The 26,507-nt window shown below is 45.8% G+C and overlaps 2 protein-coding genes and 1 long non-coding RNA gene across 5 annotated transcripts in view; 1 reads left to right on the top strand and 2 right to left on the bottom strand.

Annotated features, from left to right (window-relative positions):
• Positions 1 to 26,507, bottom strand: part of LOC309361563 — a 255,050-nt gene that overhangs the window by 53,006 nt on the left and 175,537 nt on the right. The gene's annotated exons all lie outside the window — the stretch shown is intronic.
• SLC31A2 (solute carrier family 31 member 2) overlaps positions 1 to 26,507 on the bottom strand; it is a 766,698-nt gene that overhangs the window by 689,527 nt on the left and 50,664 nt on the right. Inside the window, exon 5 of one of the 3 annotated variants that reach the window (XR_014164481.1) lies at positions 7,504 to 7,522. The exons of the other annotated variants lie outside the window; for them this stretch is intronic. The gene's annotated coding sequence lies outside the window, so the exon portion shown is untranslated. Of the gene's footprint in view, positions 1 to 7,503; positions 7,523 to 26,507 lie in introns of those variants that run through there. 3 annotated transcript variants of the gene reach the window in all.
• NIBAN2 (niban apoptosis regulator 2) overlaps positions 1 to 26,507 on the top strand; it is a 93,939-nt gene that overhangs the window by 31,841 nt on the left and 35,591 nt on the right. Inside the window, exon 2 of the mRNA XM_081896411.1 lies at positions 13,029 to 13,159. Within this exon, the coding sequence (XP_081752537.1) occupies positions 13,029 to 13,159 (131 nt within the window). The remainder of the gene's footprint in view (positions 1 to 13,028; positions 13,160 to 26,507) is intronic.

Here is a 26,507-nt window from a genome sequence, read left to right as displayed (position 1 = left end):
GTGAACAGCCTTGGATATAAACAGTGGAAAGTTAGCATTTTAAAGTAATAATAATAAAAAAAATCTCACCACCACCAGGAGCCCCCAGTGTCCATAAACCTAAGCTGCTGGAAGGATACACTCATCCTAGCAACTGTGGCGGGCTGATGACTGGGTCACCTTTTAAATATGTCTCAAGGAAATTTCCATAAAAACTAAACATAGTTGTTGGGTTGTTGTTTTTAAAAAAGCCCCCAAACCAACTGAAGACCTGTTTAAAAATAATGCAACATAAGCACCTTCTTCAATTTTACATTAGATAAATTGAGGTCCCTTCAGACTGGGCTTTTCGTGTGTGGGGGGGGGGAGCTTGTGCAACAGGGTGTGTTGTGTGTGTTCTATTCTGCAGCAAGTAATTGAGGAAATAATACTGCATTAGTGCTGGATTGATACTGGACCATCCACACATCATTCTGCGTTGTCAGATGTTGTGCGACGCTTCCTCATTATTGTCACATTATTGCTGTCTGGAGGGACACTTGTGCTGCAGCGCAGCAAAAGCAGAACAAACAACGACGCCTGCATCCTTCTTGATTTCAGGGTTTTGGCCGGAAGCTACAGGACTTGCTTTGATAGGAAATGAAACCTCCCCAAACCTTTCCAAGTGTAAATGGCATTGGAAGCAGGATCATGTATAACTACCCCAATACCCTCATGAGCACAGATCGTCCTGAATACGCAATAGAAAGGATTCCTGGAGAGACCTATTGGTTTTCTGCCAAGCGTCCATAGGAAGGAAACCTCCCCCACTTTCAGTCTGGGGTCATCTGTCCTCTGAGGCTTCATCCACCATTCATGCATCTAACTCTTTAAGTCCCAAGGTTTCCCTGCTACTGGATCATCTGACTGTAGCCAGCTTTGCAGCTATTTAAAGAGCACGTTCATTTTCACATGATTTCTTGAGAGAGAGGGAAGGGGGAATAGGAGCTATTTTTTCTTTCCCTTTGTTGGCTGCAGTCCCTCTACTCCAAACCTGCTTGTCTGGTTATTAGACTTGGCATGTGTGTGTGTGTGTGCGCGCGCGCGTGTGTGCGTGCGTGCGTTGAAAGTTTGGAGGCCCAAATGTGGAAAATCAGCCAAGGAGAGATCTCTGGGGTTTGTAATCATATCTTTTCTAAAGAAGAACCCAGGAACAGTGGAAGAACAAGCCGATCAGGCGCCTGGGCCGGCACACGTGTCCTGTGCCCAGGGGCGGGGTCAGCTGCCCGTGGGGGCGACGCCAGCTGGGGCAGGACACTACATGGGACCTCTGAGGAGTCTGCCTGCCTCCTCCCACTCAACCACCCTACAGCTGAGGGGGAGGCGGTAGGTGGACCGTTTGGGGCAGCACGGAGCCTGCGGATGTGCTGCAAGCCCTACGGTGAGTGCTGCCCGGCATTTTGTCACCCCGTCAGTGGTGACACCCAGGGCTACTCACCCCACTGCATCCCCCTTCCTCCTCCCCTGCCCAGGAAGCTCCTGGATAGGCTACCAGGTGCATCCATTTAAGTACTGCAATGTGTATGCTGACAGGCAGAGACTCTGCAGAGTTTCAGACACTGGACATTTCTGGACCCCACCTGGAGATGCTGGAGATTGAACCTGGGACCTCCTTTATGGAAAGCATACGCTCTGTTACTAGCTACAGCCCTTCCCCCAAATCAGCCAAGTTGCAGGATACGCAATGCCCTTTGCACTAAGTACGCAGTGGGGGTGTTGCTTATCTTTTTTCCTTGGTACACACAAAAGTTTGGATATGCTAAAAGTTAAAATACGCGAATGGATTTGATAAGGGATACCAGCTGAAGGGAAGGAGGGGAGTCACAAGCTCTGCAGAGCAAAAAGGTTTATATGTTGATTAATGTATTGTAAGAATGATTGTGTAAAGAAAATAATAAAAATTTATGGGGGGGATTGGATATGCTAAAGCCTATATTTCAGTTGGTGACTGTGCACATGTTGAAATGCCCCCCCCAACATCTCATTTTCTGCCACGAGAGAGAATGTGCAAAGGGGACTGAACAGAATCTAAAAAAGCATGTTGCAGTCTTGGAAATACAGTGGTACCTCGGGTTACAGCCGCTTCAGGTTACAGACTCCGCTAACCCAGAAGAAGTACCTGGGGTTAAGAACTTTGCTTCAGGATAAGAACAGAAATCGTGCTCCGGCGGCGTGGCGGCAGCAGGAGGCCCCATTAGCTAAAGTGGTGCTTCAGGTTAAGAACAGTTTCAGGTTAAGAACAGACCTCCAGAACAAATTAAGTTCTTAACCCGAGGTACCACTGTAAATCCACGCAGTGTTCTGGTCCTGAGTTTTATTGTACCTTTTGCCTTTCCCAACCTGAAAGGTGAGGGGAAGCTATTTGCAACCCTTGCCTCCTCAACCTTCTGTGGAAAACTGTTGTGCTGGGCATGGAACGCTCAGACGGCATTCCCCTTGGGAGGGTTCTATGTCCGCATACAGTTGTTTTGTGCTTCTCTCTTTGCATAACCAGCCCTGGAGGTGGATCAAGGCTTTCTTCTGGGCTTTTCAGATACTCTGCGTGGCTTGCAGTTTTGGGCTATGAATCACACACTGCTTTCAGTAGAAAACACAGCCTCCCCACCCCCCACTGCTGGCTTGCCACCCTGTGAGGTCAGTTGGGAAAGAAGCTCTGTGACTAAGCCAGCAAGACTGGGATTCCCACAAAGCAGAACTGAAGGTTGCCAGGCTTCCTTGTTTCAGATGACTTCATGTGGAGTCAGATCTTTTCCCTTGGCAGTTGTGATGACCCACCCACCACGGTACAGATCCCCATCCCCCACTGCCCATTCTCATCCTTCTCAAGGCAGCCCTTAGTCTGAGCTTCTAGTTGCTGTTGTTGTACTACATGAGAACAAGCAGAGGAGCTTGGCTGCTGGATCAGGCCTAAGGTGTGCCTCGTCTAGCTCCCTGTTCTCACAGTGGCCAACCAGGTGTCTCTGGGAAGCCCAGGAGATGGACCTGAGCACAACAGTGCATTCTCCCCACTTGTGATTTCCAGCAACTAATACTGTCTATGATCCTGGACTGATGAATTAATCAATGGTAATAATAATTATCCTTTGATTTTTTAGTAAAGGTAAAGGACCCCTGACCATTAGGTCCAGTCATGACCGACTCTGGGGTTGCGGCGCACATCTTGTTTTATTGGCTGAGGGAGCCAGTGTACAGCTTCCGGGTCATGTGACCAGCATGACTAAGCCGCTTCTGGCGAACCAGAGCAGTGCACGGAAATGCCATTTCCCTTCCCGCTGGAGCGCTACCTGTTTATCTACTTGCACTTTGATGTGCTTTCGAACTGCTAGGTTGGCAGGAGCAGGGACCGAGCAATGGGAGCTCACCCCATCGTGGAGATTCAAACCGCTGATCTTCTGATCGGCAAGCCCTAGGCTCTGTGGTTTAACCCACAGAGCCACTCGCGTCCCTGATTTCTTAATAAAGGTAAAGGTAAAGGTACCCCTGCCCGTACGGGCCAGTCTTGCCAGACTCTAGGGTTGTGCGCTCATCTCACTCTATAGGCCAGGAGCCAGTGCTGTCCGCAGACACTTCCGAGTCACGTGGGCATCTGGCGAGCCAGTGCAGCACACGGAACGCCGTTTACCTTCCAGCTGGTAAGCGGTTCCTATTTATCGACTTGCATTTGGGGGTGCTTTCAAACTGCTAGGTTGGCAGGCGCTAGGACCGAACGACGGGAGCGCACCCTGCTGCGGGGATTCGAACCGCCGACCATGCGATAGGCAAGTCCTAGGCGCTGAGGTTTTATTTCTTAATAGGTCACTACAAAAAGAGTCTGTAAGTGATTTCCAAAGCCAAAGTGCCAGATGGCATAACATACAAATGGAAGGAATGCATTGCAATAAAACCATTCTAATGACCCATAAGGAAACCCGGCAAGAAACAGCAGCAGCAGAAATCTGGGTTGTATCTAGCTAATTTCTACTCAGATTAGACCCATAGAAATTAATGGGCCTAAATTAGCCATGCTGATTTATTTTAGTGGATACAACCCATTTTATCATAATCTGTCAGATGCCTTGGAGAAGAGATTGATCTTTACTTGGTGCTGAATGGAGGCTGATGATGGCACCATGTGGAACATAGTGGTTTGTCCTGCCACTATCCCCTGGAGGAACCCGCTTATCAGCACTGAATCGGAGCAAACAGATTTTGTGCAGGGTGATGTTTGCCCTGATTTAGCACTAAAGAGCAGCTTTTTCCTGGGTGAAACACTGGGACAAGCAGACAATCACTGGGAGCCATGCCTGGAAAGGACAAGCTGAGAACTTCTGAGGGTGCACGCTTTCCAGGCACGGGACAAAAAGAAATGTGGATAAGCCCTCCCTTGGGAGAGAATTTCACAAGCAGTGAGCCATAAATGAAAATGTCCTGCTGGTGGACTCATAGCCACTGACAGCCTTATCCTCCCTGCATTTTTCTAAACCCATTTTAAAGCCATTTAAGGTGGTGGCTATCACTGCCTCTTGCAGCAGTGAATTCAGTGCCAGATTTACGTATAAGCTAAACAAGCTATAGCTTAGGGCCCCACTCTCTTGGGGCCCCCCAAAAAAATTAAAGGGGGGAAAAACCCCTGGATGTACATTTCCAGAATATAAGATAAAAAACAAATAAAACAAAACATGCATACAGTTAGAGCTTAATAATTATTTCACTATTAATATACTTATTCTTAATTGTATTTCACTGTTAATATACTTCTTATTAATTATATTTCGGTTCAACAATTACTTTGAGGGGAAAAACATATTTTGTTATTTGCGAATGGCTTTAGATACCTATTAGGTCCATAAATTACTATATAGCATATATTCAACACAAAAAACAGTGGCAATTGACAAAGGACAGCTGGACATATAAAAGGCCCCATTACCTTCAGTAGCTTAGGGCCCCATCAAACCTAAATCTGGCCGTGAGTGAATTTCATAGTTCAATTAACCACTGTGTAAAGAAGTACTTCCTTTCCCTTTCCTTGAATCTCCCACCTTTCCATTTTATTGAGTGACCATTCTAGATTCTTGTAGGATCAGCCACTTCCTCCATGCTAGGCATCATTTATTCATCTCTGTCAAGTCCTAAGTAACTTCCCTCCCTGTAACCTTTTCTCATCAGAGGAGTTGCTCCAGCCTGCTAATCATTTTCTTTTGTCAAATTTTATGGCTTTTCAATGTATGTTTTTTGGGTTTTTTTACATTCAATGAAAGCATTGAAAAACTGGTTTTTTGTTCATGCCAAAGACGGTGGAAAAGCACAACATTCTCTCTTCCTGCCTTTGGATGCTTCAGGACTTCTCTCTTTCTAGTTGTCCTGATACCTAGGAGTGTAAGTGGCCTGCTCAATCAGTCCACTGGCTCATCTATTCCAGTGCGTGTGCGTGCGCGCGCGCGCACACACACACACACACACATAGAGCTTTATTGCGGTCAACGGACCCCAAATGCACAGTACAGCAATGGTATATATCAACAGTTATTGAGGTGTAAGAGCAGCCTTAAAGGTAAAGGGACCCCTGACCATTAGGTCCACTCGTGGCCGACTCTGGGGTTGCGGCGCTCATCTCGCTTTATTGGCTGAGGGAGCCGGCGTACAGCTTCCGGGTCATGTGGCCAGCATGACTAAGCCACTTCTGACGAACCAGAGCAGCACATGGGAATGCCGTTTACCTTCCCGCTATTTATCTACTTGCACTTTGACATGCTTTCAAACTGCTAGGTTGGCAGGAGCAGGGGCTGAGCAATGGGAGCTCACCCCGTCGCAGGGATTCGAACCGCCGACCTTCTGATCGGCAAGTTCTAGGCTCTGTGGTTTAACCCACAGCGCCACCCGCGTCCCAAGCGCCACCCGTGGCCCAAGAGCAGCCTTGCTAGTCAACAAAGGAGCTTCAGCCCATACCTACTCCAATATTCCAATACTGAATCCTGTTTTCACAGTGGCCAGTCAGATGCATGTATGAAACCTGCAAGCAGGACCTGAGCACAAGAGCCCTCTCCCCTTTCGCGATTTGCAGCAACCAGCATTTAGAGGCACAGAGCCTCCCAACAGCGCAGGAGAAACATAATAATCTTGGCTAGTAGCCATTTGTTGTCTCTTTAAGACTCTTGTGTTTTCCTGTGTACAGGTGAAACTTGAAAAATTAGAATATTGTGGAAAAGTTCATTGATTTCAGTAATTCAACTTGAAAGGTGAAACTAATATAGGAGATAGACTCGTGACATGCAAAGCGAGATATGCTTCCACTTCTCAGAGGTCCAGTATTGCTCTATTTTGCAATCCTTGTTTTGCTGCTTTCATTGAATATTCTAATTTTCTGAGATAGTGAATTTGGGGTTTTCATCAGCTGTACGCCATGATCATCACAATGATAACAAAGAAAGGCTTGACATATCTCGCTTTGCATGTCATGGGTCTATCTCCTATATTAATTTCACCTTTTAAGTTGAATTACTGAAATCAAGGAACTTTTCCACGGTATTCTAATTTTTCGAGTTTCACCTGTACCTGTGCACCACAACTGTCTAAAACTCTTGACCAGCTAATGTGCTGCACACACACCACCACTGGGGGTGTTTTAAGAGGAAGCTTTATAACTTATGAGGAGCCCTGCTGGGTCAGGGCAATGGCCTGTCTAGTCCAGCATCCTGTTCTCATAGTGGCCGCTCAGATGCCTGTGGGAAACCTGCAAGAAGGATCACTGCACAAGAGCTCTCTCCCCTCCTGTGGTTTCCAGCAACTCGTATCCAGAAGTATTGCTGCCTCTGACTGGGGAGGCAGGACATAGCCATCATGGTTTGTAGCCATTGAGGAGCCTTTAACTTCTGTGAATTTTTCCTATTCTCCCTTAAAGCCATTAAAGTTGGTGGTTGTCACTGCCTCCTGCAAGGGCAAGTTCTGTAGTTCAATTCAGCACTGAACTTAGTTCACCCAAACACACACACACACACACACACACACACACACACACACTTTTTCTTTTTCCATCTGTTTTTTATTGAAAGCAAAGAGCCATTTCTGCATTTTCATCTTGAAACTACTGTGGTTTTTCTATGAACAATAACCGCAGGCAGATGGAGAGGTCAACTGTGCTTGGTTAAACTCTTACCAGTGCATCCTTTGATAAACAAACAAATCCAGTACTTTCTACAGTATTCCTGGGTGTTGAACCTATTTTTTCTCCTCTGTTTCTATCGTTTTTAATATCGGGGTCTGAATATTGCAAGAAATGTTTCATTTTTTCAGATTGGGATGAAAATGAAAATCTTAGGCATGGGTGTCTTCTATACAATGGTACCTCAGGTTAAGTACTTAATTCGTTCCGGAGGACTGTTCTTAACTTGAAACACCACTTTAGCTAATGGGGCCTCCCGCTGCGCTGCCGGAGGACGATTTCTGTTCTCATCCTGAAGCAAAGTTCTTAACCTGAAGCACTATTTCTGTGTTAGCAGAGTCTGTAACCTGAAGCGTCTGTAACCTGAAGCATGTGTAACCCAAGGTACCATTGTACCAGGGGTGAGGAACCTCTGGACCTCCTGATGTCGCTGGACTACAACTCCCATGAACCCTGGCCATTGGCTGTGCTTGCTGGGACTGGTGGGAGTTGTAGTTCAGCATCATCTGGAGGGCCGAAGTTAAGTTTCCATGATTTGAGGGGTTTTATTTTTCAAAAACAATCTAGTGGTGTACAAATTTAAATAAATAAATAAATAAATAAATAAATAAATAAATAAATAAATGTGTGCTAGATGGTGCCTTCTCTCCCTCCACAATTTTCAACAAGGTACCCTTTGTCAGGGTTTGTCAGTATGTCCAAGCTAATAATAATTATAACCAATTACAGTACTTAATTAACTAATTGGCTTATTTACTTAAATAAAATAGTCTGATAACAGGAGCTGAAGAGCATCATGAAGGAGGACTGCTCTGTTGATCAGGGCAGGGCAGATGGATGCTCATTGTGTTAATATCAGGTCTGGCCAGTCCCAGGGAGCTTGTGGCTGTGTATTAAGTATGACGTTTGGGACCTTTTAGCTTAGAGAAAAGATGACTAAAGGGTGTGGACATGATAAGAGGTGCATAAACTAAAACATGGGGTGGAAAAGGTAGTTGAGGGGAGAGTCTTTTTCCTTCTCATGAGTGGGAACCGGAACTCAGGGCTGTCTGGTGGAGTTGAACAGACAAAAGAAAGAATTTCATATGGCACATGGTAGAACTGTGGAACTCGCTCCCATGAAATGTGGGGATGGGCACCAAACAGCCTTGGCCCAATATACCTGAAGGAGCATCTCCACCTTCATCGTTCTGCCCAGACACTGAGGTCCCACTCTGAGGGCCTTCTGGCAGTTCCCTCACTGTGAGAAGTGTGGTTACAGAGAAACAGGCAGAGGGCCTTCTTGGTAGTGGCGCCCACCCTGTGGAATGCCCTCCCATCAGATGTCAAGGAAATTAACAACTATATGACATTTAGAAGACATCTGAAGGCAGCCCTGTTTAGGGAAGTTTTTAATGACTGGGGTTTTAAAGTATTTTTAATCTTTTGTTGGAAGCTTCCCAAAGTGGCTGGGGAAACTCAGCCAGATGGGCGGGGTATAAATAAGTTGTTGTTGTTGTTGTTGTTGTTGTTGTTGTTGTTGTTGTTGTTGTTGTTGTTGTTATATAACTTGGATGGCTTTAAAAGAGCACTAGACAAATTCATAGGCTGTCAATGGCAGCTAGCTATGAAGCCTACAGTCTCTTTCCACTGTAAAGGTAAAGGTACCCCTGACCGTTAGGTCCAGTCACAGACGACTCTGGGGTTGTGGCGCTCATCTTGTTCTATAGGCTGAGGGAGCTGGCGTTTGTCCTCAGACAGCTTCCTGGTCACGTGGCCAGCATGGCTAAGCCGCTTCTGGTGAACCAGAGCAGTGAACTGGAAGCTGCGCTTTGGCTTCTGAATGTTTTGGAAGTCGAACGGACTTCCAGAATAGATTCCATTCGACTTCCAAGGTATGACTGTAATTACAGGGGTCACAGTGCATGTGTTTCTGGTGTTAGCTTCCTGTTTTGCAGCCCGAAGCCCAAAGTGCTCTTGGGTACCCACAGACGCAGCAGTAGGTTCCAGCTTTGGACCCTGCTTTTTACGAAGTATTCACATAAAAGTTATACAAACAAGCTGGTTATACCCATGTTTCCTAGTGCAATTTGCTTATCAGGATTTTTGTTGTGGTTAGAAAAACAATGGGATAATTGCACTAGAAAGTCTGGAATAACAACCAAATGTGCAAATAAACAGCCTGTCTGGACATTCCCCTTGTTCCTGATGGCAGCTCTGATTCATTATTGTTAAAATTCTGCCATTTTTAGAATGGGAGAATGCTTCATTTGTATTATAGTACCACCAGCTGCAAGGATGCGGGTGGCACTGTGGTCTAAACCACAGAGTCTAGGGCTTGCTGATCAGAAGGTTGGTGGTTCAAATCCCTGCAACAGGGTGAGCTCCCGTTGCTCGGTCCCTGCTCCTGCCAACCTAGCAGTTTGAAAGCACATCAGAGTGCAAGTAGATAAATAGGTAGCGCTCCAGCAGGAAGGTAAGCGGCGTTTCCGTGCACTGCTCTCGTTCGCCAGAAGTGGCTTAGTCATGCTGGCCACATGACCCGGAAGCTGTATGCCGGCTCCCTCGGTCAGTAAAGTGAGATGAGCATCGCATCCCCAGAGTCAACCACGATGGGACCTAACGGTCAGGGGTCCCTTTACCTTTACCTTTACCACCAGCTGCATCTGTAGTGGGAGATAAATGGGCACACACACACTGAATTTGTGCTGCATGATTTGGGATTGGAGAAGAGGGTGGTAGAGCACCTGCTTTACATGCAGAAGATTCCAGATTCAATTCCCAATAGCATCTCCAGGTAGGGCTGGGATTCTCCTCTGTCTGAAACCAGTATAGGCAACACTGAGCTAGATGGACCAATAACCTGACCTGATATATGCCTATGGTCCTATGTCTGACTTGTAGAATGTTGGAATATTGCAACTCTCTTGCACTAGCCATCTGCCCTCTTGTACTTTGCAAAGCAATATGCACAAAATGTTTGCTATATGTATCATGAAGGAGGAGGAGAATATAAAATTATATTTGGTTCCTTGATTTTGCAACCTGTGGCTCGCATAGAGCCAGCATGAAATCTCCCTATCAGGCTCATGAAACTGCTGTGTTTTGGGCTGGGCTGGGTCCTTCCAGGATGTGACTGCCTTCTTTCAAAGATGCCATTTCAAAGTTACTTTTTCCTATTCCCCACCCGCCTTCTTACTCTCTGGCATTCCTTCCTTATCCTTGGGAATCATTGTAGCTCATTGGTGGAGCATATGCTTTGCATTAAGAAGGTCCCATGTCCATGTCCTCTTTGAGCTGCGAGAGAACCCCTGTTTGAAAAGTTGGAAAACTACTGCTGGCCAGTGTAGACAGCACTGAGCATTATGGACCAGTGGTCTGATTCCATATGTGGCAGTGTCCTTTTTCCATATTTCGACGAACCATTAATCTGTATTGGTAAAGGTCACTCCCTTTAGCATGAAAGGAGCTGTTTTTTTTTTATCTAGTTCCCAAAAGACCTTGCCTCCCACACTCCCCAAGTGTGTATGTGTGTTTGTTCATTGCAGAATTAATCTGAGATGGCAGCTGTTCTCCAAGAGGCCCAGTCTGCTGGGATGTTCTGCAGCATGACACCCATCCACCTGTGCTGCTCCTGTTTCTGTGGAGCTGGCGTTGGACAACTTCCCAGCAGACTGTGTCCAAAACTCTGGTTGCCTGTTCTGTTCCTCTGCTTGTTGCCCCTAGTGAGAAAGAGTTATTTATCCTGAATTATTCTATATTTGGGGTTCAGGTTAGGTTAAAACCTGCATTAATACTGAGCATTTGAAAGCATGCAGTTGGAGAACATGATCCAACCAAGCAGGATAGATTCTGACCCATCCCCCCAGGGGAATTTTAACTGGTGGGTAGGGCCTTTCACCTGTAGTTCAGTTCACAGTGACTTAAAGCAAATAATAATGATTATTTAGCTGCCCCTAAATATCAGACTATGCTTTGCATTGCTGGTTTCAGTTCAACCCAGCAATGCAAAGGGATCCCCGCCAGCTTCCTGTAAGCACCAAGCAGCTACCCCCACCCCTCTTTTTAACCTGCCTCACACCAGGTATCATATATTATGTCAGGTGTAGCGGAGGTGGGTGTTGTCCTGGCTCTCCTCCTTGGAACTGTACTTGTTGCCATGCCTGGAAATTCTGAGAGATTTATTGGTAAGAGTCACTAAAGCATCCCATCCTGGGTCTGCAGGTTATGGGCAGGTGAAGTCCCAGCTGACTATGGTTAGGGTTAAACTCTTAGGTTCTTAACTCCCTGCCTTTGTCGTGGGGTGTTTTTAACTTTCATGGACGAGGTCCAATAACACTAAAAGGAAGAGTTTCATTCACCATTAAAATAAATATGTGTTTTTTAAAATACATAAATACTTTTGATCTCTGCTGCCCTGCCCCAAAGTCACAAGGTGTTCAGGCCTCCTTCAACTACTCACTGCATGATCCGTAGGAAAAGTTGGCCAACACAGGGCTGGACATCTTTTTACCATGACGTAAGAACTTGGTTTACTGAGGCGTGAGGCAGTCTCTTGTTTTGACTCATCTCATAGGGAAGTTGTGTTTGTGTATATAAATAATTTCCCCCCCTACAAACAAAGCTCTGTTGTCTCTTACTGTTCCCAATTGGCTATTGGTATTAGAATTTCCCTCCAGCTGTTTTTGGACTACAACTCCCATCATCCCTAAATAACAGGACCAGTGGTCAGGGATGATGGGAATTATAGTCAAAACAGCTGGAGGGCCGAGTTTGGCCATCACTGATCTAGTCCATCTCCCTGCTCTATGCAGGATCCAACTACAGCTGGGGTGGGGAATCCTTTTCAGCTCAAGGGCCACATTGCTTTCTGGGAAATCTTCCGATGGTCACATGCCAGCGGTGGGTAGGGCCAGAAGCAAAAGTGTGTGGATCTACTAATGTAAGTGAATTCCTTTCTGCAGCAGGCTAGCTTCTATACACACATCCCTCTCTGTTCTCCATCCAGATAAGCAAGAGGCATTGTCTGGGTTCAACATTCCAGCCAGGCAAAAGACACTCTGGGTGTAAAGCAGGGCTAATGAAGGGATGTCCTAGGGAGAGGAGCGATGGCCTGGAGAGAATCCAGAAGGTCAAAGAGAAAGGCTTGGAGATTCTCCAAGGGGCAGATCTACTATGAAACTAATGAATTTTAGCTTCAGGGCCCCTGATCCTGGAGGGGCCCCAGAACCACACTGCTTAAACGTTTTAGTTCTAGTAGACCAAATTGAGTTGGACAACTCAAATTGTTTGATTTTTTTGAGGTATATATTTCAACAATCCCAAAGTTTGAGAGTCGGTAGCACAGACGTTGTAAACAACCCCATTGAAGACGATAACAGTGGTTACCCAAACCTCATTGCTGGTTGCAAAGGGGCCCCCATAGCAGTTCAGGCTGTAGGTCTGCCACTGGATTCTCTACCCTTGAAGCGCAGAATCCCTGAAGTAGGACATCCCTGATAAAAGAAGTGCAGTGCCCCAAGCATGTTCCCCTTTTCACTATGACATGTTGAAAGCTGTAACATGCTTTTTCCTTTTTCAAAATCTATGCTAGGTTGGAGCATTTGAGATATAGATACAACAACAAGAAGAGAATCCTCTGCAGGGTTGGGGATACCTTTTGCTCTCTTGATGTATCTGGACTCTAATTTCCATTCTTGTCCATTGTCTATCCTCGTTGGGACTGATGGGAGTTGTAGCAACATCCTCAGGACACCATGTGGGCTACATAGCCAATGGTTCTATTTGTCCTACTTCCTGCCAAGAACCAGATCATCTCCCCACATCCCACAAAAGGGTTGATCTTTTGTATTTCTGCTGTTATATCTGTATGTATTTCTTTAACTTCCAGAAAAGACTGGCAAGGTCCTGGGCGAGTTTTGCCAGTTCTATGAGGAACAGTATGGTGTCTCCCTCTTCAACAGCGTCCGGTATGAAATTGAAGGCAGTGGCGGACCCCAGGCTCAGCTACTGCGCCGCAAGGTAAGTGGACTGAAATATTTGAGGGCAGGGATTGACCACCAACAGTGTTGCTGCTCAGAAAGACAGTAGTTTTATAAGTTGGGTGCATGTAGATGCATCTGGTTTTTTTGCCATCAACGTTGAAGTCTTTATGATAATGGACAACTTGAACCAGCAGTGAGGCAACTACTTAAAAAGCAAATATCATGTTGTGTTTTTGTGTTTTATACTGTAAACCCCTCATAATCCTCAGATGAAGGGAGTGTAAAGGTAAAGGGACCCCTAACCATTAGGTCCAGTTGTGACCAACTCTGGGGTTGCGGCGCTCATCTCGCTTTATTGGTCGAGGGAGCCGGTGTACAGTCATGTGGCCAGCATGACTAAGCCACTTCTGGCAAACCAGAGCAGCGCAGGGAAATGGTGTTTACCTTCCCACCGGAGCAGTACCTATTTATCTACTTGCACTTTGACGTGCTTTCAAATTGCTAGGTTGGCAGGAGCAGGGACTGAGCAACGGGAGCTCACCCCGTCGTGGGGATTCAAACTGCCGACCTTCTGATCGGCAAGTCCTAGGCTCTGTGGTTTAACCCACAGCGCCACCCGCGTCCGAAGGGGGCATAGAAATTTAATAAATAAAATAAAATAAGTGTCCTGCATTGATGAAAGCTTAGTGAGAATAATACCTCCGTTCTGTGCTTGTCAGGTGGCATCTGGAATACTGTTATTTAGTTCTGAATGCTGCATTCTAAGGAGATCACCAGAGCAGTGTGAGGAGGATGGTGAGGAACCTGAGAAACCAAGTGCTGAAAGGAAAGCTTAATATGTTTGGCCTAGAGAAGATCAGATTAAGCGGAGACATGAGAGTACTCCCCAAATATCTGAAGAGCAGAAGATGGAGCAAGGCTCGTGCTCCGCTGCTTCAGCAGACAGGACTTTAATTAAATGGGGGCAGTTGCAGAGAAGCAGACCTTGGCCATACATTAGCTGAAGTGTCCTAACTTTGGAAGTGGAAGCTTCTTGAACATAAACTACGGCAGAGATGGTGAACCTGTGGCTCTTCAGTTGCTGATGGGCTGCAGCTTCCATCAGCCTCAGCCAGCAAGGATGATTGGAGTTCCCCATCTCTAGCCTAGGGTTAGCAAAAAAAAATGCTGTCTCTTCTTGTCTACCATCCTCAATGAGATATGGAGGCTCATAGAGTGACCAGTCCCTTTGTATTTGTAATGGCTAGGAGGCTTTGGTGAAGGAATGGGGGACCGGTGACCCATCATAAGATTTTCAACTCCAACTCCCATAAGCCCCAGGCAGCTTGATCAGTGGTGAGGGATGATGGGAAAAGTAGTCCAGCAACATCTGGAGGGCCACATGTTCCCCATCCTTGCTTTAGGCAAACTGCCAGCTCTTGGCTTCAGCTTCCTGACTGCAATGTGGTGGTACTAATGCTGGCCTACCTTATAGGGCAGTTGTAAAGGCTTTTGAGCATTCAAAATCCTTCAAAAATGCTCATTACTGTTTATTAATATGTATGTGTTGGTTGTGAACCAGTGGTTCAGTCCAGTGCCATTTTGACTCTTTGATTCAAATGTGCTGGATGTTCCTTCCCAGTGTGGCATTCTGGTTAGAGAGCTGGACTTGAGGAGTGCCAGGTTCAAGTCCCTATTCAGCTATAAAATTCACTAGGTGACCAAGGGCTGCTCTCTTTTTCTCAGTCTAGTTTACCGCACAGAGTGGAGCTGGTTGTTCTCAAGGGGTAAACTTTGCACATTTGACTAAAGAGCATAGCAGGATCCCTGCTGGATCAGGTCAGTACCTCAATCTACTCCAGCACACTGTTCCTACAGAGGCCAACCAGATACCTCTGGAAAGCCCACAAGCAGGAGATGAATGCAATAACCACTCTTCCCATTTGTGATTCCCAGAACCAATGTTCAGAGGCAGACCGCCTCTGATAGTAGAAGGGAGAACATAGCCATTGTGGCTAATAGTCACTGATGGCCTCCGTGAATTTGTCTAATGCTCAACTGTGCAAGGGATGCTGAACCAGATGGGCCTTTGCCCGGATCCAGCAGAAGTAATATCTCTGCCTAGCTCTGGGGAAGGAGCGAAGATGAGATCTTCTGGTGGCCTGGGAGACTGCAGGTGCTGCCATCGCTTTGCTGTGAAGCTGATAGGTGTTGGCAGGGATTTTTAACTAGGTGGGGCACAAAGTAAAATGCTGAAAACACACAAGAGAGAGAGAGAGAGAGAGAGAGAGAGAGAGAGAGAGAGAGAGAGAGAGAAGGAAGTAGTGCCTGTACATTTTGTCACATATCTCAGATTCTTTTTTAAAAAATGAAATCTGGAAGTCTGGGGATTATGGACTGTTCACGGTGGGAAAGCTACCTCCCTTTACCCTCATTCAGTAGATGCCCATGATGCAGTGCATGTAAAGCCCATGACCCCTGACCATTAGGTCCAGTTGTGACCAACATTTCTAGCTGTCGTCAGAAGTTTCTGCATGGGGGGAACTGACACAGGCAAAAAGTAACATAAAATTGTGGACTAATATAAAAAACAGCTATAGGCTACTTCATATTCCATTCAGCCCTGTTTGTGCTGTTTCTCTCTTGGCTTAAAAGGAGTGCTTTGTGCATGTGGTTTTCCATATGTACACACACCTGCACAACTTTATTGGTTACAGGTGATGAGTGGTATTGGCTTAGGCATTGGTCCTAACCGACTATCCAGCTTCAGCCTGTGTGTTTGAAAACCGGGAAGGGTTAACCACCAGTAGGGGGAGCCCTGCTGATGCACATCAACTAGGAACTCCTCTGGGGTCACTGCTCAGGGGCGTGCCTTAGGCCCTCACCTCCATTGGTTTCGGACAGGGCCACGCCCCCCGGAATCCTTTATCGGACTACCCTTCTATATCTGGGGGAGGTGATGGCGCTTCCTCCCCCCCCGTCAATCTACATAACAATACCAATGCCTAACCGCCAGTACCAAGGAAGTTGTGACAATTTGCTACGAGGTAGGTGAAAAACCAAATGGCTGGTGCCAATTTGCCAAGTGGAAAAAATTCCTACCAGGCCCCTTAACGGCGACCAACCGAGGTCCATAGCAAGGTCAGAAGGGAAACCTTGAAGGGAGGGTGGGTGGGAAACTGAGCAGCTGAGCGGACAAAGAGGGAGAGTCTCGGCTGCGCCTGCCTTAAATGGGGCAGGCCACACCCCCTAGGCCAGCCGATTGGCTGGCTAGGGGATGACGCCGCCAAGGATTCCCCTAATCGCACGGGGGCTGAGACTCAGCCCCCATGCGTGTGTTGGGGGCATGAAGCCCACAACAACACCACCTCCTCCCGAGGTTGGAAGTGGCTTTATGAAAAAGTTTGGGAAGCACTGCTCTACAGGGACATTAATGCCCACAAGCGGAGCAATATTCCCTCTCTGCCTGACCAGCCATAATACATGGATTCCCAGCTTATATTTTTGTAAAAAGATGCCAGTTTCTAGCATCGTAGAAACTGAGATAGGCACTATTATTATTTTTGGGGTGAGAAACTAACCAGGTCTGCACTTTCAGTGTTTTCCTTTCCCTCCCACCACCCCAAGGAATATTCCCATAGATGCCTGTGCACAGGGAGAAGCTAGCATGATTTGCAGGAGGAGGATTGGGAATAGATCCCAAATTCCCCCTTTTTTTTGCAAGAGGTGGGAGATCTTGCACTTCAAATAAGCATTGACAGTGTTGGTTGTTTTTTTAAGGGCAGGGCAGGAAAGTTTTCTTCCAAAATTTGGGCAGGTCTCTAAAAGAACATATAGATTGAAGGGTTCTGTTTCAGACTTTGGGGGCTGGGAAGTAGAGACTTCAAGAATTGGGCACGGGGAGGGGTGGCTGGAAAAGGGTCTTGCAATAAGGTTCAAAGGAATCTTGTTGGATTTAGACTCTTCAGCCAAAAATGGGTCCTAGAGAAGCTCAGATAGATTGATAATAAGAAATCCCTACCTTTTGTGCCTACTTTCTGAAAGAAATGGCATAGAAGGGAGAAAGGGGATACAGAGGGAGGGGTGGGGGAGGAAACCCAGGGATATTTTTTTTTAGGTAGCAGAGTTATTCCAGTGAACAGGGAAACAGTTTAAGGTGAGAAGGAACCAAAAGTTGCTGGTCTTTCAGCTGAGCTGATGGGGCGACCCTGCTTTCCTTCTCTCCCTCTGCTGCAGCCTGATGGAATAGCTGCTTTCTGGTGACAGATGAGGAGGGGAGGGCCTTCTAGAGCACAGCCAGGTCATTCTGGTTTCCTTTGGTTTGCACTGGATCCCAGTTCACTCCAGTTCAAGGTGCTGCTCGTTACCTAAAGCCATGAACATTTTGGGACCGGGATACTTTGAATGACTGCCTCCTTCAGTATGAACCTGCCTGGTGACTGCATATATTCTCAGAAGTGCTGCTCCACATCCTAACACCTGGAGAGCTACCTTTGCTTGGGACATGGAGCAGAGCTTTCTACGTTGTGGCACTCCATTCGTGGAAGCCCACTCCCAGAGGAGATTCAACTGGGCCCATGCTCAGTATGTATGTATGTGTGTGCATGTTTTAGACAGGGCAGTTTAAATACCTTTTTATTCTAGCCAGTTGCGGATGGTTGTGGGTTTTTTTCTTTGGCTCCGTTTAATTACTTTCTGATTTTATGGTTCGCGTCTTTAATTTTCATTTTGAATGTTGAGAACTGCCTTGGGGGGCCTTTTGAGGCTTGCGTGGTGGCCTGTAAAAGACTTTTGTAAAGAAAGAATGATGCATACACCCATCTAATTGTTCCTTACAACAATAGTTAACTCAATTACTATGCAGCACTGACAAGCTGGCTGGGAATAGTAACCTGACTCAAATATCATGGGGAGATGTACTTTACAGTGGTACCTCAGGTTAATAACTTAATTCATTCTGGAGGTCCATTCTTAACCTGAAACTGTTCTTCTTAACCTGAGGTACCACATAATAATAATAATAATAATAATAATAATAATAATAATAATAAAATAATTTATTATTTATACCCCGGCCATTTAGCTGGGTTTCCCCAGCCACTCTGGGCGGCTTCCAACTCAATATTAAAAACAATACAGCATCAGACATTAAAAACTTCCCTAAACAGGGCCGCCTTCAGTTGTCTTTTAAAAGTAAAATAGTTGTTTATTGCCTTGACATCTGCTGGGAGGGCGTTCCACAGGGCAGGCACACTACCAAGAAGGCCCTCTGCCTGGTTCCCTGTAACCGCACCTCGGCGCTGGACCTCAGTGTCCAGGCTGGATGATGGGGGTGGAGACACTCCTTCAGGTATACAGGACCGAGGCCGTTTAGGGCTTTAAAGGTCAGCACCAAGACTTTGAATTGTGCTTGGAAACGTACTGGGAGCCAATGAAGATATTTCAGGACTGGTGTTATATGGTCTCAGCGGACACTCCCAGTCACCAGTCTACCTACTGCATTCTGGATTAATTGCAGTTTCTGAGTCACCTTCAAAGGTAGTCCCACGTAGAGCGCATTGCAGTAATCCAAGTAGGAGATAACTAGAGCATGCACCACTTTAGCTAATGGGGCCTCCCGCTGCTACTGCGCCACTGCTACACAATTTCTGTTCTCATCCTGAAGCAAAGTTCTTAACCCGAGGTACTATTTCTGGGTTAGCAGAGTCTGTAACCTGAAGCGTCTGTAACCCAAGGTACCACTTTATACTGAGTCAGGCCATTGCTCTGTCTAGCTCAGTAATGACCACACTGATTGGCAGCAGCTCTCCAGGCTTTAGGACAGTACCTCTTTCAGACTTACCTGGCAGTGCTGGGTATTGAAGCTGGGACCTTCTACATGCAAAGTAGCACAGGGGTCTGTAGGGTGCTGCAAGGGGTGGTAGAAATCGGCAGCTATGGAAATTTGGTGACTGCCCTTAAAAAAGTCTGCTCCAGGCACCGTTGGAGGTTGATATGCCGCTGGGTACACTGAGTACACTGGATACAATATACCATATAATTTTGGACTGCCTTCTCTTCGATATTCTTCGGAGAGATCTACTTGTGGCTCCCTTGAAATTTAAGAACCTGTAATCCAGTATCTGTCGAGGGATGATATACCCGAAACTACTGAGATTGTTTCAGGATATTTAGCCAAGATTTTTAAAGTCAAATTTAAAACTTAATGGTGGCTACTGAGTCTTTTATATGTTTTATGTGTTTAATATGACTGGATTACAAGTGCTTTATGGATAGGTGCTTTTTTTTCTCCCTCTCTTTTATGATTCTGTTGTCTAAATTGTGCCAATAAAGGCTGAATGAATGAATGAATGAATGAATGAATGAAAAGGTGCTCTACCATTGAGCTACCACCCTAAAAGCTTCAATCAAATCTTTAGTCATGCTGTAGGAACATAGGAAGCTGTACTTAGTTGGATTGTTGGCCCTTCTAGGTCAGTATTGTCTACACTGCACTGTCTGGCAGCAGCTGTCCAAGGTTTCAGACTGGGTTCTCTGTAAGCTGAACACAAGAGCACTCTCCTCTCCTGCTGGAGCAACTGGTATTCAGAAGCATTGCTGCCTCTGACCATGGAGACATCATGGCTGGCACCGTCTCTGCAGGGTGGTGGGTGCCCAGACACCCACAAAATTTTCAGTGCAGTGGCTAGTACTGTAGCCATACCAATAGCCTTATCCTCTGTGAATTTGTGCAATCCTCTCTTAAAGCTATACAGTCAAACCTCGGGTTAAATATACTTCAGGTTGAGCATTTTCAGGTTACGCTTCGCGGCCACCTGGAAGTAACGGAACACTTTACTTCTGGGTTTTGCTGCTCGCGCATGCGCAAATACTCAAAATGACATCACTTGCATGTGCAGACGCGCAAAATGTCATGTGCGGAAGCGGCGAATTGTGGCACACGCAGACACCAGACGTGGGTTGTGTTTGCTTCAGGATGCAAACGGGGCTCCAGAACGGATCCCGTTCACATCCAGAGGTACCACTGTACATCACTGCCTTGTATGGAAGCGAGTTTTGTATTTTAACTCTGAGCTGCGTGAAGATGTGCTTCCTTTGCATTGCCTTGACGTTCACTAAGCATATTCAGTCGTCCCCTTGATTTTGGAGTGTAGCATGAAGGGATATGTTGTTGTTTTTATTTCATAAAACTTATACAGTGCCTGATTATAAACAACAATAACAACAACAACCCTCAAAGTTTGCAAAAAGATGGAGTGGATGGAAACACAGTTCACTCAACAGTTCTGTAAATGATGGGGCTGAACCAGCCAGACCCCAGATCTGATCTAACAGTTCTTGAGTGACCACGAAGGCTTTGTGCATTGAGGGCTATGTTTGGTCTTTCTTGAGCATTCTTTCTTATTTGTTTGTGGGGCATGTCTATACATCTTCCTGCCAATCATTCATTCATCCCACACTTTGCATTACGTTTCCCTGTTAACCCCAAACATCATGGACAAGTGGCTTGCAAGGCAAACTTTTTTTAAAAAATGTTTTTATTAAAGATTTTATCGGGTTACAAAAGTACATGAATTGCCTCTATTTTCAGTTTGTAGAGTCTTTTCTACGGATCAGTTTCATTCCATGTGAGATGTTAATTTTGCATACAGTTTAAGGTTGGGGGAGAAAAGAGGGGGGAGGGTGTGGTAAATGTACTTTCTTTTACTTAGTGTATGTGTGAGGTTTTTGTGTCAGCATCAGTTGGGTAGGTTCTCTTTCTATTCATTCATTAGTTTTCATTGGAAGTGAGAGAGGTTGGTGGGGCATGGCATGGTTGGTTGCCTTTAGTTGACTGCAGTGAGATTTGTTTGAGGTAGGGGAGGGGTTGCCATATTGATTTGTATACTGTTGGTGTGTTCTTGTTCTCTTGTTGGGCTGTGTGTGTAATAAAGGGGAGCCACGCCAGGGAAAAGGTGTCCTCTTTTATTTGTCCCCATGTCAGTTTTAGTCTGTTGGTTAGCTTTTCTAGTAAGGCTGTTTCCCATACAGTGGTCCATGTTCACTTCTCACAGGTATCTTCAGTGTCTAGCTATGATGCTTGTGGCTACTGAGAGTAGGTGGGTTATAATAAGCTCTTTATAGCGTGAGTGAGCATTATTGTCTTGGAAAATATTCAATAAGGCCAGTGATGGTGTAGCTTCTAACACCTGTTTACTTATTTTGCATATTTCTTGTAGGACTGCTGTCCCAAAGGGTTGAATTTTGGGACAATCCCAACACATGTGGAGGTATGTGCCTGCAAAGCAAGGCAGGCTTTACATGTGAAAACACATTTTAAGTTCTCATGCCTGGACAGCAGTTCTTCTCCCACCTCCCTTTCCTTTGTTTATGTGACAGAGAGACTGGGCTAAATCAAAGCCAGAGGCTACATAACTAATTGTTCTTCAGATTGCATTGTTGGCCAAGTAACTATTATTAGTATTAGTATTTTATTTAGACCTTGCCCATATGGCTGGGTTTCTTTTCTATTTAGAAAGAAAGACCCCCGGTTGGATTTCACCAGTAGAAGCAGTTACAATAAAAAGACTAAATATGGATAGGACTTGGGAAAAATATAAAGGCCTCCTAGAATACCATGAGGGCAACATAAAACTAAGAGACAGGCAGGATATTTTTAATTGGATACCTGATTGGTCTCAGTATCTCAAAACAAATGAGAAGTTCAAAAAATATAAGGAAATGGGATTTATTCAAGAAAGTTTAGAATTTGAAACACTGATTTTGGGGCCCAATAAAAAACTGTATTCTAAATTATATAAGCTATTGCTAGAATGGGAAACTAAAGACGAACTTATAAAAGAAGCAATGATTATGTGGGCCGTTGACATTGGGCATAATGTTTAAATTGACGAGTGGGGAAAATTATGGAAGCAAACAATGAACTTATCTGCTTTTTACCAAATTAGAGAAATGCAAAAATAAATAAAAAAATGCAATACAGATGGTATTTGACACTAGTCAAACTGGCCAAAATGAATAAAAAAGATTCAAAACTCTGTTGGAAATGTCTGGAAGATGAGGGTACATTTATTCGCTTATGGTGGAAATGTGATTGAGCAAATGAATTTTGGGAAATTTTGGGTGTCCAACAAGTTATTTTTTTTAAAAAAAATACATTTCCTAAGAAACCAGAAACTTCTTGGCATAATTGGGAATGAGTTACACACCCACCCCAAGCCCATTACTTATTCTTATATGCAACAACAGTGGCAAGGATAGTATACACAAGATATTGAAAACAAAGGGAGACCCCAGGGAAATAACAAAGGATAATAAATTAATTGAATATGTGAAGCTTGCAAGTATGACATCCGAAGTGAGACCTGTAGATGATAACCAGAAGGGGAGTGAGTAGGAATATTTAGGGGAATATTTACAAAAAAATGATCTTAAATACAAATTCCAAGTAGGGGATACCTTCTGACCAGCAGTTGACAATAAAGGACATGAGAAGGCTGAAAACAAGATGAATGTATTACTGTATATACAGCTAATTAAGATGTACAAGGGACAAGGGTGGCGCTGTGGTCTAAACTACAGAACCTGGGGCTTGTCGATCGGAAGGTCAGCGGTTCGAATCCCCATGACGGGCTGAGCTCCCATTGCTCAGTCCCAGCTCCTGCCAACCTAGTAGGTCGGGAAAAAAGTGCAAGTAGTTAATTAGGTACCACTCCGGTGGGAAGGTAAACCTCCGGTGGGAAGGTAAACAGTGTTTCCGTGCACTGCTCTGGTTCGCCAGAAGTGGCTTAGTCATGCTGGCCACATGACCCAGAAGCTGGATGCTGGCTCCTTCAGCCAGTAAAGCGAGATGAGCGCCGCAATCCCAGAGTCGTCCACAACTGGACTTAACGGTTAGGGATCCCTTTACCTTTACCTAAGATGTACAATGAAATGTCCAAAAGAATTATTGTACAAGAATGTAAATTGATATGAGTGTATAACTGAAAACCTATAAATAAAATTAAAAATTAAATAAAAACAAAAACTTCCCTGGCGTTTTCGAAAACTTGCATAATTCTTTATCTCCCTGACATCTGATGGGAGGGCATTCCACAGGGAGGGTGCCACTGCCAAGAAGGCCCTCTGCCCATTTCCACCTCTTGTCTCTTCTGCTGTCCAAACAAGGCAGTGATGTTTCTTTCCAGCTGATCCATCATCCTTTTCAAGGCATATAAACACCCTTAAGTGCTTAATTGCAACTTTCTCTGTCTGCCTGGAGGCAAGACAAGCTCAGATGCAAAACAGGATACTTGGTGTGCTGTCTGCCTTGAGCCTTTGATCCTGAGGGAACCTGGAGGGCTTCCAGTCTTGTGACCTGTCCCAGCTGCTGGGTGAGGGTGGAGAGCTGGCAGGAGGAAGGCCTCCAACATCTTCATTAAGGCTAGGGGTCACATGTTAATGAAGCTGCCTCCAGCTGCTTTTCAGACCAGGCCAGGTGGTGGAAAGCTATTGGCCAAGGCATGTGGTTAAGGTGCTGGACCCGGGAGCCATTTTCTAAAAGGCTTCTGCAGAATTTGGAGTGAGTGGAAGGAAACCTGACAGTACCCTTACTGGACTAGGAAATGCCAAAGCTCAGATCCACGCCATACTTTTAAGGCACATGGCTCCCCACCAAGAATCCTGGGAATTATAGTTTGGGAAGGGTGCCGGGAATTGTTGCTGTGTGGCTTAAATGTATGGTGTGGGCATTACCAGAGCCTTCTTGGTGGTAGCCCCGTCCTAGCCCCAGAACTCCTCCTGGCACCTTTGCTGATTACAGGCACACCCCCCACCACACTTATGCACATTCTACTTGCGTGCAACCAAATATTTGCGTGGTGCCAGGAAATAAATAAATAAACTGAATCATACTCAGAAATGTGAGAGAGCTGAAGCTTCTTTGTGGCTCACGAGAAGACCCTCCCAGGAGCCCTAAGAGGATATCAGTGAGGGCGGAGGAAGCTCCAAACAGACTAAAGGCACAGTAGGACTTGGTTTATGCTGCTCAGCCTCACCGCCTAACAGCTATTGTGTGGGGTAGCGCAGCAGCCACTTTCCCACATGTCCTCCAGCTTCCTGCTGGCCCCAGAGCTGCAACAGCAGATCGTCTGGACTGCACAAAGAACGAAGCAGGAGAGATTGCTGGAGAGCAGGGGAAAATAGACATCCAGAGGCTTTTTAGAGGGCGCTCCCCGCTTTATGCATTTTTACTTATGCATGCGGGGGGCCTGGAATGTAACCCACCCATAAGTGGGGGGAATCCCTATATATGCAGCATACATTTTAAGTTTTTCCCCCTCCTAAAAAAAAAAAAAAAAATCCTGGGAAATGTAGTTTCTCCTCACGGTTACAGTTCCTGGCACCCTTAACAGAGTGCAGTTCCAAGGATTCTGTGTGTGTCTGTGCGCACGCATGTTAAATGTCCTTTAAATGTATGGCGTGTACACAGCCTAAGGCACAAGATTAAGACTTCTTAAAATTATTATTTGCTCAAGCTTCTTTTAACTTGGATGGTTTGCGAGGGCATTTTACTTTCTCTTTTATGTTCTGTCTTTTAATTTACATGCAGGTTTATTTGATGCTTTTTAAAAGAACTTGCTGCTGCTATTTGACCTTATTTGGCTGCAATAAACACGCTAGTTCTTTACAATGGTGTGTACACTGCTTTGAAACAGGGGAGTAGATTGAGGAGGGCCAGAGGGGCCATAGCCCTGGGCACATGGTTTACAGGGGGCACAGGACAGGCGTCCCTGCACTGGAGGTCTCTGGGCACCGGAGCCTGGCCTTACCTTGCCGCTAGACTCCCGGCCCCCTCATCAGCGTCAGCCGGCCAGGCTTCCCCCTATGTGGGTGGGCAGGCAGGCTACACAGCATGGCCCCATGAACCCTCTGTGCCCTGCGCCCGCCTGGTCTCCCAGGTCCTAGTCCAGCACTCTACCCACTACACCACACTGCCCCATGCTTGTTGCTCATTGTGTGGGTAAATGTTTTTCTACATATGAGGCCTGTAGTTTTGCTTTCAAGTCATGCATGAGATCACGACAGAAATGCTGGCACATTTTTCTCCAGAACGAGGTGGGGGGTTGGAGAACTAGTTGTGGCCAAATCATAATCCCTCATCCCTCGGAGGCCAAATTTAACAGGATGACCATCCAAATTCATGGCCGTCATTACATCTTCTGGGAGAGGATGCCATTGTTTTAATATGTGCTGTGCGAATAAATGCTTCCTCTCATATGTGAAAGCGGGGAAGTGTTTCTTGATCTGACTGGCTGAGGTTCAAAATAGCAAATGAGGGGTCAGAATCCCCTGTCCTTGTGAAAGCGGAGCATCTCTCAACTGTTTGTGTCTGGCTAGCTGCCTCCATCAAACCTGCTTTCTAGTCCTGAGCTGTAAGGGACAGCTGCTAATGACCGCCGTCCTGTCACTAGAGCGCAACAGATCCCTCTTTAATTCTGAAGTGCATAAGCAGCCAGGGGTGTGTGCCTTTCAGAAACTGGTGTCCTTGCTGTGTCTGCTGTGGCCTCCTGTTTATTGCAGGATACCTGAAATAAATAAACATTTGGGCTTTAATAACCACCCCTGGGTGTTGCTCGCCTGTGGTTAAGGCTGACCTTGGCAAGGGAGGGAGGATGTTGGCTGTGCCCTGCTTATTACTGGGTAGTTTGTGTGTGTGTCCATGTGCCTGTCATAACCTTGACTCATTCTCACCGTAGCATTGGAGCCTGGTCCATTAGGGCACATGGGGCAGTGCCACATCAACCTCTGTCTGCCCCCATCCAATCCCTAGCTGCCTGCCTTCTCAGTTGCAGCCAATCAGGGAGCTGCTCATTCTATGCCGTTGCCTCTGGCTCCACCCACAGTTGGTCACTGCCTTCTGCTCCACCACGGTCACCAGCCAGCTGCAACTGCATTGAAGTGCTGTGGTTGCTCACGTTGTGGTATGCTTCTCCTTGCAAATGCATGCAAACGATCCTAACCACAGTGGCCTTATAATGTGCAGGCTATCTGTGTTTATCGGCAGAGAGGGAAGTTTGCTTCCTTTCCTCAGGGATCAAATTCAAATAATTTAATGATGAAGTGCAGCTGGACCCTTTGCATGTTTAATCAAGAGTTGAAATCCAACTGTATTCAGTAAGGTTTATTCCTAGGAAAGTATGTGTAGGATTGCAGCCGTATCTGTTCACCCTTGACCTTGCAAAAAAAAAATTTTTTTAATTGTCTCTTAGTATTTATGCTCAAATTCTCTGACAGATGGCTGTGTGTCTGTGTGTCTGTGTGTCTGTGTGTGTGTGTAAAAGAGATAGATGAGTGGGTTTGTTCCTGTTTATGCTGCTTCGTCAACAAAGCCAGCGCAGGAAGTGACTGCTCCTGACTCATGGGGA

The sequence above is a fragment of the Podarcis melisellensis genome, assembly GCF_964234715.1.
Source record: "Podarcis melisellensis genome assembly, chromosome: Z".
Taxonomy (NCBI): Eukaryota; Metazoa; Chordata; class Lepidosauria; order Squamata; family Lacertidae; genus Podarcis; species Podarcis melisellensis.
This window is presented reverse-complemented; position numbering and strand designations above follow the sequence as displayed.